The sequence below is a fragment of the Diabrotica undecimpunctata genome, chromosome 9 (assembly GCF_040954645.1).
Source record: "Diabrotica undecimpunctata isolate CICGRU chromosome 9, icDiaUnde3, whole genome shotgun sequence".
In the NCBI taxonomy this organism is placed as follows: domain Eukaryota; kingdom Metazoa; phylum Arthropoda; class Insecta; order Coleoptera; family Chrysomelidae; genus Diabrotica; species Diabrotica undecimpunctata.
In genome coordinates this window covers 9,836,500-9,854,896 of record NC_092811.1, presented here as the reverse complement: position 1 = coordinate 9,854,896, position 18,397 = coordinate 9,836,500, and the positions used below count along the sequence as shown (strand labels likewise).

Here is an 18,397-nt window from a genome sequence, read left to right as displayed (position 1 = left end):
TCCGAATAGGTTAAGTTAATGGATTTAGTGCACAGTGCAGACCATAGATAAAGAATATATATTACTGAATTGCAGACGTACAATATATGAAGAATGGGTTCTTCACAGAAGTAGATATAGATATAATAGATGTTAAAGAAAAGATGTTAAAAAGGAAAAACAAGAGGATGATTCAGGTGAGATACTAAATTAAACATGAAAATGTAAAGCCAAATATGGACATGCATTTCCTAGTAACAGTTTTGCATAAATTTTAATATTTATTTCCATATGTTCATACCAGAGTAATTGGAAAATGTGACTTTAATTTTAAACATAATAAATTCAACATAACCTGCAATAGTATTTCTAGCATCATTCTTGTATAATTTGATTGTGTAGTAAGAGGGTAAAAGAGTTGTCTAAAAACAAAATCGCCATTAATTTGTTTTGTACCACCATTGTAGATAATAAGCCAATCAGTTCTGTGAATGATCTGCATCTGAAGAATTTGGAGTCAAAAATAGCAGCCAATTCAGTGAGTGAAAATATAATGGATATTAAGGTTGAAATTAAGAAAGAACTTGAGGAATATGATAATGGATTTAGTAGTGGAGACATACAATATATGCAGAGTGGGTTATCCACAGAAGTAGATATAATAGATGTTGAAGATGTTAAAAAAGAAAAACAAGAAGATCATTCAGGTAAGACACTAAATTAAACATGAAAATGTAAATCCAAATGTAGACATGTTACATTTCCTAGTTGCAGTTATTATTATTATTACTAATGCCATGAATAAATTTTTGTCCAGATACAAAACAATTGTAAAATAAGCATTTTTACTAAAAATCGAAAATTATAAATTATTGTTATAGTTTGAAAATATTTTGACAGATTAATTGTTGGAAACATACAAAACAAAAATTCATACCACACTTATTAATAGCTCAAATAAAATTACTATTACAGATTTCTTCCATTGTGGGAGTGGATATGTATTTATTATTGTAATTAAAAACTTTCTACTGTAAATACTAATCTATATACAACTACACTGCTGAGTATAAAATTATGGTCACCCAAAAATATGAATTTATTTTAGAATTTATTAATTTTTCACTATTTTTGGTTGTAGCATAGTTTACCAACTAATTGTTAAATTAGTACATTCAACCAACTTACACATCTAAATGATTAATGGAATTCACAGAAAACCTTTTGTTGTAGTACAAGGCACGGTAAACTGCACTGGAGTTCTCCATAATCTTTTTAATTACTTATGTCGACTTTACACTACATGATTTTATCAAATGACAATATCATATGAGATTTGTTATGATCCTTGTTTCTATGATGTTTTAAAAAATTATGTTTACACTGAATGATAATTTAAGACTTATTATATGAGTGACAATGAGGTTTTATTGACTTTTCTTTTTGTTTATGGTCATAGAGATATTAGACACAGTATAGGTAACAACTAAATTTTTAAACTATTATAATGGCAAATAAATCTTTGCTTGCATTGGAGTCCTGACTTTTATTAATAATATGCCGCCAACAACAGATTAGACAATAGGTTCAATATCAATGCAACCAAAGTATTATATACTCTGAATGCAACAAACAAAAAATAAATAAATAAAGGATGTTGTCTCTCGAGAAGGGAATTTCACTGAATTGACATAAGACTAAGGCACGATATTCAAATATGTTGGTGTTACCAGTATTATTATCGAAAATCATATGATTTTATCATGCGGAATAGGTACCGTCCTATAAATATAATAAAATTATATTAAACATAATTATACATACAAATTAAATAAATTAAACATCTATCAAAATACAATTAAACATCTATGAAAACTACACAGTAATTCATCAACTGGATTAGACGGGCTCACCTCCTTTTTCCTCAAAAAATGTGCAGAATCTGTGTAGCCATCCCTATATCTCTAATAATGAATACTTCTTTTAATGAAGGTTCTCTCTCCTTGTCCTAGAAATTGGCTTCGGTTACTCCTATATTCAAGAAAGGAAATAAACTTGATTGCAATAATTATCTCCCAATCAGTTCCTATTGTCGGCAAGGTCATGGAATCGATTATTTAGGAAGCTATGTCTGAGTTTCTTCTTCAAGAAAATATGAGGAGCTATTTTTCAAAAGGCAACAAGTCCATTTTTCCAATTTTTGGGTATGGTTAAATAACTGATTTGACGATTCTGCAAATCGCAGGAGACCAAATTATGTGTTTTAGAATTAAGGGCATATAGTTATCTAGAATTATGATTTTTGGTAAATCAGAATGATTCCTATCCATTTATTTGACCGCCATTTAAATGGACTTGTCTCTTTTTGAAAAAAAAAAACGCGGACTAGTTACATTTTGAAAAAAATATGTATTTTAATTAATACACTAAAACATAAAGAACGAATTAAAAATATGTATTTCATTCACACCTTTAGTTCTGGCTCTTCTTGAACACATTCGCAATTAACGTGATGGTCGTGATCATTTTCCGCATCCTCTTCATAGTTTTGAATATTATTAATCAGCAGTTCGAAATACCAACTTAAGCCTTCTTCAAGACGCCAGTTTTCTCCGAAAGCTGCAATCAAAAGTTTGTTAACGGCTTTTCCTTTATCAGCCGAAATCTTATTGTTTTCCCTTAATTGTCTCAGTGAAACACCTGCTAAAGATTTTCCTCTTTTCAAAAGGGTTTTTTCTCTTTTTGAAGGATCGTTGTTTCTATAAAATACTTGCGAAATTATCGTTACTGCATTATGTTGTTTACCACGGTTTAAAGTTTTCTTTATATTAACAATTTTTTGTTCGCTTATCCCGTCGTATTTATTAAACACCGCGAGCAAGCCCTTTAGATCATACATTTTCAAATCCTTCTCCAATTCAAATACATTTCCAAACTTCTTGTAGATAGCAGTATAATCTGAAGGTAAAATAATTCTGTCGTGTCTCCGTAAGTCTTTTTCAACTCGTCCGAAGATGCGATCAGCAGGCAAATAAGAATGACCACGCACAGGAAAAACGATTTCAATTTCTTTAATATGCATGGGTGATTCCGTATACAGCCAGTAAATTAGGAGGTACAGGATGTGACTATTCTTACTTTGACCGCCACATCCATCACAAAACAAACGAATTTTCGTTACGGATTCATTGAACTGAGAGTGCTTTAAAAAATGAAGAAGCGCTGACCCAACCTCGTTTGATCCTCGGCCGGAAAGGTTCTCAGTCCAAATATAAAAGTTTGGCATCCTGGCATCTACATCAACTACACAAAAACAATAATAAGCTATTTGGAGAGAGTAAAATGTTTCCTGTATGGGAATTTTTCGCAGATTTTGAACTTGTTGGAGGTCAAAACAGTAAGTAACTTCGTTGTCTCGCTTTTCTTTCATTAGTAAATTAAACTGTTTGGCCTTATGTTGATGAACTTTTAAATCACGTTTGGCCTCATCGTATGTTGGAGTATTTTTTATTCGAAATTTTGTGCGTTCGCAGTAGCTACATACATCTGTAGCAGGTGAACCGAATCCAAGATTAAACTGCGTAGAAAAAACTTTATGAAAATAACAATATTTCACTTGAAACTCGACATCTGCTTGATCATTATACGTCTCCCACATTTTTCTTATGGTTAATGACGAATGCAGATAGAGCCTTTTAGATTTATTTCGGTTATAATAACTCTCTTGGGCTTTAAAATTACCAATGCATTGTTTTACTCGTTCAAATTTAGGTAGTTCTTTTGGAGAACGCCTGTCACCGTCACTTTTATCTCCAACGCTTTCTCCGTTTAGAGTTTTACGTGCAATTAATAAAACACGTGGAGCTTTCACTTCAAACAGTTTTAAGAAAAAGGCTCTGCAAACAACAGAATATCTTCCCTTCTTACCGACCTGCTTTGTTGCTTTAATAAAGTCCTCGTAGACATACCGTCTCAGGACTTGCAACTTAATGTAGAGTCATATGTCGCCATGTTACCAATCCAACGGTAACTTTACCATCCTATTTGTAAACACGACATAATGTAAACTAAACTTTATATATTAATTTTTAAAGGGTTTTTACCCTCATATTTAGTGGCTACATTCATGTAATATATTGACACTGATGATGGAATACTTATTCCGAAAACGTTTTGTCTTTTTAACATAGCCCGACGGGGTTTTTTTATATACCTTTTTATAAAGGATTTTATTGGAAAATTTTTTATAACAATATTGTTAAGTGGATATAGAATTACTTGAAACTTAAAATAGTAAATTGCAAACGGTAAATTTGCTTGTTTTAGATTGTTTATTACTACATTTTTTTCTTATAGACTTATTTATTTTTATTCCTGTTGTTGACATTCTTTCTGTACTAATTTTTACTTGCAGTAAAGAAACAATTTTTGGTTGAGTTTACCGAAAGTACAAGCTGAATATAGCCGCAAATATTTCGGTTTAGCAGTGTTGGCACTTAGCATTTTTGTTCCGTGTTTGACATTTGCGGCTATAATCAGCTTGTACTTTCGGTAAACTCAACCCAATTTTTTATAGTTTGGTTTATATTTTAGGGTTTCCCCAAATCAACAATAAAATGGAAAATGAAAAAAAATCACCGAAGTACTCATACCACGAGGAACAACAAATAAGTCGCCATATTGAAGAAACCATATTAAACAAAAGTGTAAAAGTTCAGATTGGACAAAACCCAAACAAGTGTGAAATTTGCTTTAAGGCATTTACTACAGCAAAGTATTTGAAAATACATTCGCGAATACATACTGGGGAAAAACCTTACAAGTGTGAAATTTGCTTTAAGGGATTTATTACAGCAGAGTACTTGAAAAGGCATTTGCCAACGCATACTGGGGAAAAACCTTACAAGTGTGAAATTTGCTTTAAGGTATTTGTTACAGCAGATAACTTGAAACAGCATTTGCGAATACATACTGGGGAAAAACCGTATAAGTGTGAAATTTGTCTTCAACAGTTTTCTCAGCAAAGCACTTTGGTAAATCATAGTAAAGTACACACTGGAAAAAAGAATTACAAGTGTGAAATTTGCTGTAAGGTACTTACTACAGCAAATTATTTGAAAGTACATATGCGAATACATACTGGGGAAAAATCTTACAAGTGTGAAATTTGCTTTAAGGGATTTATTACAGCAGAGTACTTGAAAAGGCATTTGCCAACACATACTGAGGAAAAACCTTACAAGTGTGAAATTTGCTTTAAGGTATTTGTTACAGCACATAAGTTGAAAAGTCATTTGCGAACACATACTGGGGAAAAACCGTATAAGTGTGAAATTTGCATGAAGGCATTTACTACAGCAAATTATTTGAAAGTACATTTGCGAATACATACTGGGGAAAAACCTTACAAGTGTGAAATTTGCTTTAAGACATTTATTATAGCAAATTATTTGAAAGTACATTTGCGAATACATACTGGGGAAAATCTTTACAAGTGTGAAACTTGCTTGAAGGCATTTACTACAGCAAATTATTTGAAAATACATTCGCGAATACATACTGCGGAAAAACCTTACAAGTGTGAAATTTGTTTTAATACATTTATTACAGCGAGTAGTTTGAAAGTACATTTGCGAATACATACTGGGGAAAAACTTTACAAGTGTGAAATTTGCTTTAAGGCATTTGTTACAGCACATATGTTGAAAGTGCATTTGCGAACACATAATGGGGAAAAACCTTACAAGTGTGAAATTTGCTTTAAGGCATTTACTAGAGCACATATTTTGAAAATGCATTTGCGAACACATACTGGGGAAAAGCCGTATAACTGTGAAATTTGTCTTCACCAGTTTTCTCAGAAAACCCATTTGGTAAATCATATTAAAGTACACACTGGAGAAAAGAATTACAAGTGTGAAATTTGCTTTAAACAGTTTTCTCGGCAAAGAAATTTGATAACGCATAAGAAAGTACACACTGGAGAAAAACCTTACGAGTGTGAAGTTTGCTTTAAGACATTTATTACAGCAGATGGTTTGAAAGTACATTTGCGAATACATACTGGGGAAAACCTTTACAAGTGTGAAATTTGCTTGAAGGCATTTGGTACAGCACATAGGTTGAAAGTGCATTTGCGAACACATAATGGGGAAAAGCCGTATAACTGTGAAATTTGTCTTCACCAGTTTTCTCAGAAAAACCATTTGGTAAATCATACTAAAGTACACACTGGAGAAAAGAGTTACAAGTGCGAAATTTGCTTTAAACAGTTTTCTCGGCAAGGAAATTTGTAATGCATAAGAAAGTACACAGTGGAGAATAGCATTACAAGTGTTAAATTTGTTTTAAGCACTTTAGCTTACGGGGAAAGCACATACTGGGGAAAAACCTTCTTCTTCACTGGCTTTACAACACGGGGTGAGTCTTTGGGGCATCCACTATCGCCCTCCATCCTCTACGATCTTGCGCTTTTATTTCCCATTGTTGTACCCCAATTCTATATAAATCGGCTTCAACATCATCTTTCCATCTTTTTCTCGGTCGGCCTACTGATCTACCATCTGGTTTTTCAAAAAACACTGTCTTTAACACTCGGTCATCCTCTGATCGTACCACGTGACCTGCCCATCTTATTCGGTTTGCCTTGATATGTCTGACTATGTTTTCAGTTCCATACAGTCACCAATTCAGCATTGCGGCGTCTTCTCCAATCCCCTGTGAATTCATCTCTTTGAAAACCAAATATTATTCTGAGACCGTTTTTTCAAATACTTATTAGCTTATTAATTTCCTGCTGGTTGAGAGTCCATGCTTCACTGCCATATGTAATAATTGGGCGAATAATCGACTTGCACAGTGTTAATTTAGATTTTCCTCTTAGCAGCTTCGAACTTAATAATGTTGATTATTTGCTCTATTTCCCGCAGCTATCCTTGCTGAGACCTCTTTTTCTAGGTGGTGGTCCGCTGTGATTATCGCCCCCAGGTATTTAAACTCCTTTACTACTTCGAAGTTGTGATCTTTAATACTGATGTTTTGCCTAACTCTTGGTCTTGGATTTTTAGTTACTACTATGTATTTTGTTTACCTGTTTCCTCCTCGAGCTGTTTACCAATAGTTTACCAACTAATTGTTAAAAGGAAACAACCTTTTTACCCTCAAAGTTTATTCAAAGTAATGAAAATGAACAATTTTCCTTTAATATACTTTATACAGTACATTCAACCAACTTATACATCTAAATGATTAATGAAATTCACAGAAAACCTTTTGTTGTAGTACAAGGCACGGTAAACTGCACTGGAGTTCTCCATAATCTTTTTAATTACGTATGTCGACTTTACACTACATGATTTTATCAAATGACAATATCATATGAGATTTGTTATGATTCCTTGTTTCTATGATGTTTTAAAAAATTATGTTTACACTGAATGATAATTTAAGACTTATTATATGAGTGACAATGAGGTTTCATTGACTTTTCTTTTTGTTTATGGTCATAGAGATATTAGACACAGTATAGGTAACAACTAAATTTTTAAACTATTATAATGGCAAATAAATCTTTGCTTGCATTGTATTCCTGACTTTTATTAATAATACGCCGCCAACAACAGAGTAGACAATAGGTTCAATATCAATGCAACCAAAGTATTATATACTCTGAATGCAACAAACAAAAAATAAATAAATAAAGGATGTTGTCTCTCGAGAAGGGAATTTCACTGAATTGACATAAGACTAAGGCACGATATTCAAATATGTTGGTGTTACCAGTATTATTATCGAAAATCATATGATTTTATCATGCGGAATAGGTACCGTCCTATAAATATAATAAAATTATATTAAACATAATTATACATACAAATTACATAAATTAAACATCTATGAAAACTACACAGTAATTCATCACCTGGATTAGACGGACTCACCTCCTTTTTCCTCAAAAAATGTGCAGAATCTGCGTAGCCATTCCTATATCTATAATAATGAATACTTCTTTTAATGAAGGTTCTCTCTCCTTGTCCTAGGTTGACTTTTCCAAAGAGTTCGACCGTGCTCCAAAACGTCGATTACTAGCTAAATTGGATCACTATGGTATCCGCGGAAAGTTAAACATTTGGATTCAAGATTTTCTATCACAACAGATATTTCAAGGTTCGTGTTGGGGAAGACCACTCACTAGATAAGCCAGTCAAGAATGTCTTATCTTCTTCTTCTTATTCTTATGGAATCAGTACTTGGACCGCTTTTTTGTGTTTACACTAGTGATTTTCCGCTCATTATATTCAGTAAAGTTTCCATTTACGCTGATGCTACGAAATTACATGTGAATCTACCTATTAACCAGCATGTTCTTCAACACGATCTTGATGCAATATTCAAATGGTCCTCAGAATGGTCTTCCGCTTAACATTGAAAAATGCGTTGTTTTACATATCGGCAAAAATAACCAATCACTGCCGTACTTTATTAATGGACATACCTTAAACTTGGTAACCTCTCACAAAGATCTCGGAGTGATAATTAATACTGACTTAAATTGGTCTGATCATATAGTATGTGTGGTGTAAAGCAAACTCGAAACTATTTTTGATCCGTAAATGGTAAATGTTTTATACGTATACCTCTAACCTCTGTTAGTAAACTTTACTCAATATACGTTAGATGTGTGGAATCCAGATCTCAGTCGCGATAAAATCCTACTTAAAAATGTTCAGCGTCAAGCCACAAGACTGGCATTCGGCCGTGTAAGACCTAACTATGAAGATAGACTATCCATGACTCATCTTACGACATTTGTTCAGCGACGTCTTCGAGGTGACCTAATTATGTCCTTCCGTATTTTAAAACATAATTTTGGGAACCTAAACACCATATTCACTTTAAACCAAGACGAAAGATTAAGAAGCCGTCGTTGCAAATTAAAGAATGGACAATATACTGTAAGGTCCAGAGTGAACTTCTTCCCAAATAGAATATTTTGGAATATTCTGGAACAATTTGGATCAAGACACCATATCGGCAACTAGTGTTAATATCTTTAAAAATAAACTTGATAGCGCTTTATATTATTTATAGGATTACTCGGACCGCATTATTTATTTATTGTTTCACAATTTTTTGTATAATTTACTTAATTATTTACTTAGCTTAAATTTATAATTGGTGTTAGTTTTATGATATTTTTTTTTGTTTTTTGGGCATATATTTGGGCAATAATAAATTCAAATTATGGGGTGACCCTAATTTTATACTCAGTGTATGCAATTTCAAAAATAAACTTTTGTTTTAATTGGTAGTTTAATTTTGTTAACAAACAGCATATGAAGATTTTTTTGTTTAAATATTGGCTATGTGAATGTATGCTTGTATAGTAATTTCCAGTCACTGAGGGTTGGTCAAAATTGAACCAACACATCAAAAATAATTACTAAATTTAGTAGACAATTACGACTGGGATCAACAAACCAACCATCAGGGTCGTACTGATGTACGACCTATGTATCATATGATTTTTTAAAATATTTACTTTTGAAACTGTTAGTGTAAGAATTTCTTGAAATTTAATCATTATATCACAATTAAACTAAACTCTAAAAAATAACACGACCAGTAAATAACTTAACAATAACTATAACATAAATATAACACAATATAATAACTTAAAAATCAACACGATACAATTAGAATTTAAAATAATCACAAGTTGGGATCTGTAACATGAGAATCTGTCTCGCTTACGGTAATAAATTATATTTTATTGCCTCTTGACGAATAAGACGGCGAATATCAACACGTGCTCATGTTTACTGATGGGAATTTGGTAAACGAATATACTTTAACAATATTGTTAAGTGGATATAGAATTACTTGAAACCTAAAATAGTAAATTGCAAACTGTAAAATTGCTTATTTTAGATTGTTTATTACTACATTTTTTTCTTATAGACTTATTTATTTTTATTACTGTTGTTGACATTCTTTCTGTACTAATTTTTACTTGCAGTAAACAAACAATTTTTGGTTGAGTTTACCGAAAGTACAAGCTGAATATAGCAGCAAATGACAAAAATATTTCGGGTTAGCAGTGTTGGCATTTAGCATTTTTGTTCCATGTTTGACATTTGCGGCTATAATCAGCTTGTACTTTCGGTAAACTCAACCCAATTTTTTATAGTTTGGTTTATATTTTAGGGTTTCCCCAAATCAACAGTAAAATGGAAAATGAAAAAAAATCACCTAAGTACTCATACCACGAGGAACAACAAATAAGTCGCCATATTGAAGAAACCATATTAAACAAAAGTGTAAAAGTTCAGGTTGGACAAAACCCAAACAAGTGTGAAGTTTGCTTTAAGGCATTTACTACAGCAAAGTATTTGAAAATACATTCGCGAATACATACTGTGGAAAAACCTTACAAGTGTGAAATTTGCTTTAAGGCATTTGTTACAGCAGATAACTTGAAAAAGCATAACTTGCGAATACATACTGGGGAAAAACCGTATAAGTGTGAAATTTGTCTTCAACAGTTTTCTCAGCACAGCACTTTGGTAAATCATAGTCAAATACACACTGGAAAAAAGAATTACAAGTGTGAAATTTGCATGAAGGCATTTACTAAAGCAAATTATTTAAAAGTACATTTGCGAATACATACTGGGGAAAACCTTTACAAGTGTGAAACTTGCTTGAAGGCATTTACTACAGCAAATTATTTGAAAATACATTCGCGAATACATACTGCGGAAAAACCTTACAAGTGTGAAATTTGTTTTAATACATTTATTACAGCAAGTAGTTTGAAAGTACATTTGCGAATACATACTGGGGAAAAACCTTACAAGTGTGAAATTTGCTTTAAGGCATTTACTAGAGCACATATTTTGAAAATGCATTTGCGAACACATACTGGGGAAAAGCCGTATAACTGTGAAATTTGTCTTCGCCAGTTTTCTCAGAAAACCCATTTGGTAAATCATATTAAAGTACACACTGGAGAAAAGAATTACAAGTGTGAAATTTGCTTGAAGGCATTTAATAAAGCAACTCATTTGAAAATTCATTTGCGAACGCATACTGGGGAAAAACCTTACAAGTGTGAAATTTGTCTTAAGAAGTTTTCGCAGCAAAACCATTTGAGAGGACATAAGAAAAGACATACTGGGGAAAAACCGTACGAGTGTGAAATTTGCTTTAAAACTTTTATTTCAGCATATAATTTGAAAATGCATTTGCGAACACATACTGGGGAAAAACCTTACAAGTGTGAAATTTGCTTGAAGGCATTTACTACAGCAAATTATTTGACAATACATTCGCGAATACATACTGCGGAAAAACCTCAAAGAAATTTGAAAATGCATAAGAAAGTACACAGTGGAGAATAGCATTACAAGTGTTAAATTTGTTTTAAGCACTTTAGCTTACAGGGAAAGCACATACTGGGGAAAAACCTTACAGATGTAAAATTTGTTTTAAATAATGTTCCTATCCCAGTGATCTGAAAAAACATACTGGAAAAAAGTATGAAGATTGTTTAAACAATTAATTGAATGCATAATCAGCATGACCATCGAAATAAAAAATATTGTTACTATTTTAAAAGATGTTTGATTCAGGTCTTGAGATATGGTCAAACAGCCTTTTTTATATAAAATGAAAAAGAATTAAAGATCTTTGAAAAACTAGTATGCCTAAGGTATTGTATTTAATTAATTTACTTAAAACGAATAAGAAGTGAAGTGCTGGAGTGTAAATTTAAGGTATAATAGAATTTAGTTTAGTAAAAATCAGCTTTAATTGTTAAAAAAAACATTAATCACTATAAGGAATCATATAAAATTATTGTATGACAAATATTTAAATTCATTTAATTCTTGTATACATAGAAATAAAGAAGTAATTTAAAAAGTTCAAATATTAGTTAATATCAACCTGTGGGTGTCGAAAGTCCTAGAGAGATCGTTTTAATCCCTCAATTATAATTTACATAAACAAGATTGTAAATAATATATAAATCTGAGAAATGGTTTTGAAAACTCAAACAGGAAAACAACTACTGTGAATAAAAATCGAGGAACAAAGGTTAAAGAGTACTACTTGTTAATATTAAGAATAGAAGGCTAAGGAATTAAAAATGGGGAGAAAAAGAGTGAAAAGGATTTTTTTAATTAAGACAAAAGAGGAATTCGATTTTGATAGTAGTTATAAGAGGGCTGTTAACCTGAAGAAAATTGTGTGCCAGTAAGAGAGTTGAAGAAGAAAAAAGTAGTCGTGGTACTGGTTGTGGTAAGTAATAAGTAATTATTCAATAAATTTCCAGACAAATATTGAGAGAGTAAAGAATGAGCAAAGAGCGAGTCATTTTGAATTTTGTCTCAATATCAAATAGACGTTTTGGGAGCAAAAGCAGCAGTTAGAGGGGTATAGAGTGTTTGATTTCATGTATTGATTAATTCATAGGAATTTATAACAAATGAACTTATGACAAGAATCATTTTTAAGTTGTTGTAATACTGATGTTGCTGTATTATTGAAATTGGTTGCCTCGTTCTGTTCTTAATTCGCTCATGGTTATATGTTCTTCTTTATCATCTATTACTACCTCGTTTTGTTTATTGCCTTCATTGATGTGTCGTTCTCCTAGTAGATCTTGAAAGTATTCTTTCCATTTATTCATCAAATCTTTCTGATCGGACAATATGTTTTTTAGATTCTCAATGATCTTAGTGTTTTATAAAAAAGCTTTTGATTTCCTTTCCTATTTCACTCCATTTTTTACAATTTTTATCCATGTTTGCTTCTTCGATTCAGTTATTAGATTTTTTTTCCAGAATCCAGATATTCCAAAAAAATAGGCAGATCGTTCAATTTTTTAGTGTCGAAAATAGAAAAAAAAATGAAGGAGTGGATCAAGCTAGGAACAATTTTATAAAGGTCGTCCTGTAAGGTCCATTCGCTTAGCTCGGGCATATTTTGACAGATTCATAGTCGGAAACCTACAACCAAAAAAATTCATACCCCTCAGTGTTAATAGCTCAAAGCAGACTTCTATTAAAATAAGAAGAATTATTCTAAATAGTGGAAGTGTATACTAAACCCATAAAATTTTCCCTGTATGTATATTTAAAATATAATATTTGAGTTGTTACAATTTCACATATATTGTAGTAAATATTGTTGTTTATTTTAATTAATATAGTTTTATTGTTTTATTATTTTTGTTTAATTCTTTTGTTAGTTCTATTTTGAATTTTATTATTATGGATAGTCAAAGTTTTCCACTTGTTCCATCAGCTAATGCGTTGGTAAGTTTTTCTTAAATAAATATTCTATTTGTTCTTTATAAGTTAATATGATTAGATGAGTAAGGATGCTGTTAAATTACAAGGTGATGAAACTGCACAAAGGTTTATTCAAAATACCTAACATTCTTTTAAATTATTTGCCAAATGAAACCCTGTTGAGGTAAGTTGATCGTTAAAATATATTTTCCGTTGACCGTCCATTTATGATCAATTTTAACACACTCAAAATAATTGATTAATGACACCTATTAATGAATTATTTTATATTAATGAACGATTTCATTATAGACAACACAGCATACATTGCTTGCATAAATTAATTAAACGATCTGTGATTGGCAGTGACCTGTGGTGTAGGCAACCAAACATATACCTATTTATATTCCCACTAAAAAATTAATTTAAAATGAAGTATTAGCCGCTGTTAGTACTATCTGTCATTGTATGTCATTATTTACTTTATTGTTTAAAATTCTGTGTATTTGAAAAATCAAAGGATGGATATTGACGAAGAGTTTAATTTAACTCCACCAGAATTTAACTTCTTCTATCACAGAATTTACAGAGGTCAAAGAAGACTTAAATATAAATTTGTCAAAATGCTATACAGCAGATAATCATTTATCAATATCTTCCTTTAGTTTCAGTAATTGTACCATTTCGAATATTAATGTTTACTATAATAAAACTACCACTAAGGAAACTTTGAATAAAGTCAATGAAAGCTGAAAAAAATTGTTGTTTATCGTTAAGCAAATAAATATTTAAACTAAGATATCTTTATTTCTGAAAAGTACGGTCGACGGAAAAGTTTTGTTTTTGTAACTCGTGAATTAAAATGGCGATTAACATCTCTATCATTAACGCGCTCACGCGTTAAAATATCTCAATGGTTAATCGCCCTTATTAATACATTTGTTGGTTAAATAACTATTATCGAATTATGTAAATGTTACAAATGTTCTTAATAACAAAAACATTTCAGTTTTATAGCATGTATAAAGAAAGTAAGTTTCTATTATATATAAAAAAATATATTTTATAAAAAAAGTTTAGGTTAATTTAGTTTATATCGTTGAATTGCGCCAAATGTAGGCAACCAACTTAAAGTTTTTGCTTGAGCTTCTTGAGAATATTTTCAATAAACGTTTAATGTTTTCCAGTTAATTTATTATTTTTTTAAAGTGATGATAATAATGCTGAATAAGCACTATTTCAAATGATACATTATCACAAAACATACTCAATATTGTGTTATATAATCTATATAATAAAGTACGTTAGATAAAATACTAGTTTCGGATAGGAATAATTGAATATTAGTAGAGATAGTGCAAACACCCCTGACCATGGAGCTGCGCGAAGGCGGAGTCAAAATTCACGTAAAGATAGAAAGGTTCTATTGTAATTGGAATTATACTAACCAAACTGAAACGTTCTACCTTCGACTGCAACCTCGAAATTGTTACAGTGTTGGACTGAGTAATAAATACAAAATTGCACGGTGTATAACAAAAATCATTTTTATGTGCATTTCGTTTATATTTTCAATGATATAGTCACGTAAGAGTATATAGTTCTCGTAAGAGTTTTAATTGTCTATAGCAGGTTCTTCTAATAGTTCACATCCTAGGTCACCTTCATCATCGTCAGTGTGTGACCACAAACTGTCAGAATCATCTTCGCCAACATGTATAATTAGTTCAGTCACGTCATCTATTAAGTGTTCTTTCTTAAGGTACTCCTATTCTACTTCAATAACGTGTTCACATGTATTCTTCCACACATCTGCTCCGAGATTGTTGAATTCTTCGGCTATCTGCCTAACATCGGACATGTTAAACTTTATTTGAAGCGATATGAACTACTCTCCAAATTTTTTCAATGGGATTTAGTTCAGGGTGGTATGAAGAAAGACGTAATACAATGTGTCCTTGTTTCGCCATTATAGTGTCTACTACATATTGTTTATGTACTGGTTTATTTAATTTAATTTTTTAATAAAGTTCTGGTTTTGTATCAGTCGCTGCAAAATAAATGCATCTTTCTGTTAGCCATCACTGCGTGTCCTTTTTTTCCATGAAGATGTAGGGGCCGCTTCACAGGCTACGTTATGATAGGATGCGTTGTCCAATTCAAGGACGGTTTTCTGCTGTAAGTTGGGAATTAACTTTTTTGAAGCAATTTTATGAAGTTTTCGTGGTTCTTCGTTATGATAATCTCCAGTACGCTGACCAGATTAGAAAATTAGTAGGCCATTTGGAACGAAACCTTTTCCCCCTCCTGCATGTACGATAATTAACCGCTGACCTTTGGCAACAGAAGAGTTGTTGTACCATCATCCCATGATTTAGATGTTGTATGGCTGCTGTTGAGATACGTTTCATCAGTGTAGATAACATCATAACCCTCAGCTCTATATTTTTTTTAGTTATTCGGTTCGTTTGGCTCGAATATCCGTTTTTTTCATGAGTATTTTTCGGTTGTCATTTGTGTTTTTCCCATTTAAAACCTAATTTCTTCACCAGTTTTCTGAACGACGATAGTTTACCTTGAAAATTAATCTTATTCTTAACAGAACACAATGACATTGTAGGTCTGCTGCCATAAATCATTGCAAAGGTATGCACTGTGTTTCTTATAATTTCTCCCTGATAACCATGGACGTTGGTTTTAGATTTTTTTTGATTAATATTTTTTCTGGGAGATTTAAAGATGTTTCCCGAGCTGCCTGAAGGAGATGAAAAATCGGAAACTCTTTCTCCTTCTTTCATAATTCTTTGGACGCTGTTTATAGAAATTCCAGTGGCTTCAACAACCATATTTAAAACGTGTTTAGATTTAGATGTGTAAAGATTTCGTGTCGTTTTTTTCGTGCTCCTTTTTTATAAACTTATACACGTTGTAAATAATCTGTCGGCCCTGACTGTAAATAACACGGCTATTATTCATTGTGATGGCAATGTGAAGGAAATGGAAATGTAAAAATATTTTGATTAAACAATTATGTTTGTTTTCAAATGTTTTCATTTTTCTATAAAAAAAATCACCATAAAAATATAATTTAATTATAATCCGAAAACGAATTAAAAAAAAGTTTAAAAAATTTAAAATTTTATGTTAAAAAAAAACACGGTGTATAAAACAAAGATTTCAAAAAAATATAGACTCAAATCAACATAAATCGTAACGTATGAAGTAGTTTTAGAAAAAAAATTTTCCAATATCAAATATTAACGTAATAATTGAAACAGACTGCAAGTAATTTTTGTTTTGCACCAGTCTCAAAAAAAAAAGAATGAAAAAATTTTATTTAAATTTCCTTAATGAGCCCCTATGTATTTTAATTTATGATAAAGTCTTTTGACCGCATTTAATAAATTTGAATACGCAACAGGCTGTGGCGCACCCAGCGGGGTTTTCGGGGTTAAACCCCCCCCCCTCAGGCCATATAAAGTAAAAATATATAAAAAATCGTAGGAAAATATAACTTTTCTTTCACACACAATACAAAAAATCCAAAACGCTAATTGAATAATTAAATTACCACGTTCAATATGCAGAACACAATAATTATTGTATAAATACACAATAATTAATACACTACTGTATCTGCGGCGGCCTTGTGGACTATCACGGGTTGTGTTTCTCTCATCGAGTTAGATTCTAACTCGATGGTTTTCTGCATGTGTTAGCAGTAGAAAAGAGACATCTCTATGATAGAAAAGAGCATTTGACAACGGCTATAAAAAAAAGAAGAAAAGGAAAGATCAATGGAAAGATGGCAAGAAGAGGGGAACAACAAGGAAGATGTTGCCTAGTGGACCAAGGTGCTGATCCTGAGCCTAAGGGACTGGGTAGATTGTCTGTTTTAGATAAATCGGAAATAGGCTAAATAAAAGTAACTAAAGGACTAAAACAGGGATGCAGTATAACAAGTAAACGGGAGAAAACATACAATCTTATTGAAAGTTAACACCTCGAAGTCAAAAACATAGCACACTACCACCTATCAGTGAAACTCCCGTGTTAACGACTAAAACAATGATTGGCGCATCGCCCAGTGACCGGGAGCGTAACTATATATACATGCATAAGGCAAATAATAAACTGAAATACCACGAACAAACTGTGATAATAAATGGGTTTTGTATTCTTGTGTACTCTGGTGACGTAACTCAAGTATCCCCACCCCAGTCGGAAGAGGCAACCGTAGTAAGTCAACGAACCGTGAGCTATCTCCACGGTTCGTATCTCTGGGTAAACTCAACCTTACTCATTCTTGTTTTATATATATATATATATATATATATATATATATATATATATATATATATATATATATATATATATATATATATATATATATATATATATATATATATATATATATATATATATATATATATATATATATATCAAAAATTGCAGAATTCTGAACATAATATAATCAAAATGTACTTTTCTAAAGCTTTATCTCTTTTAAATTTGAAGCACATACACCACATACATTATCAAAACATGCCAACACTGCTAAACCAAATTTTTCTGTTCCATGTTTGACATTTGCGGCTATGATCAGCTTGTACTTTCGGTAAATCGACCAAATATTTTTTATTTAATAAAGAAATAACATTGCTTATAAACAAAGAAAGGCTTTAGAAAATTTAGAAAATAATATATGTATTGTCTTTAAATGATTAAGAGTGTATATCACTTTTACATATTCCATAACAATATCGCTTTGTTGTTTCTTATATGTGTTCTTCTTATGTTGTTTCTATAAACTTCAGTAGTTTATGGACCGATATTTAAACTTTCAAAGCAATAAAGAACCTTTTAAGCTTTGTTTATATTATTTTGTGTATATTAATTGGAGTAGTGCAAGCACTTTTAAATAAAATACAGTCGATTTATGAATATTTCAAGGTGACAATCTAAGAGCAATTTAAAAACGCTGATTTTCTCGTATACATTTTATTAGGTAGGCATTATTCATCTTGAGATTTAGTAACAGCCTAAAAATTTTAAAAATCGTAATATATAATTACACAGAGCTTATACTTATATTAGCCCGAATAACTTATTATTTTGTG

At 31.4% G+C, this 18,397-nt stretch overlaps 1 protein-coding gene across 3 annotated transcripts; it reads left to right on the top strand.

Annotated features, from left to right (window-relative positions):
* Positions 1 to 12,247, top strand: LOC140449502 (uncharacterized). 3 transcript variants are annotated; one of them, XM_072542694.1, is made up of 3 exons: positions 1 to 176; positions 447 to 686; positions 10,186 to 12,247. In XM_072542694.1, exons 2-3 carry the CDS (start codon positions 533 to 535, stop codon positions 11,379 to 11,381), a joined length of 1,350 nt encoding a protein of 449 aa, XP_072398795.1. In that variant the 5' UTR covers positions 1 to 176; positions 447 to 532; the 3' UTR covers positions 11,382 to 12,247. The 3 variants fall into 3 exon arrangements, with proteins under 3 accessions (XP_072398795.1, XP_072398793.1, XP_072398794.1); XM_072542692.1 differs by lacking the exon at positions 10,186 to 12,247 and adding an exon at positions 4,573 to 9,283; XM_072542693.1 differs by lacking the exons at positions 1 to 176; positions 10,186 to 12,247 and adding exons at positions 205 to 388; positions 4,573 to 9,283.
* Positions 12,248 to 18,397: the final 6,150 nt, after the last annotated feature.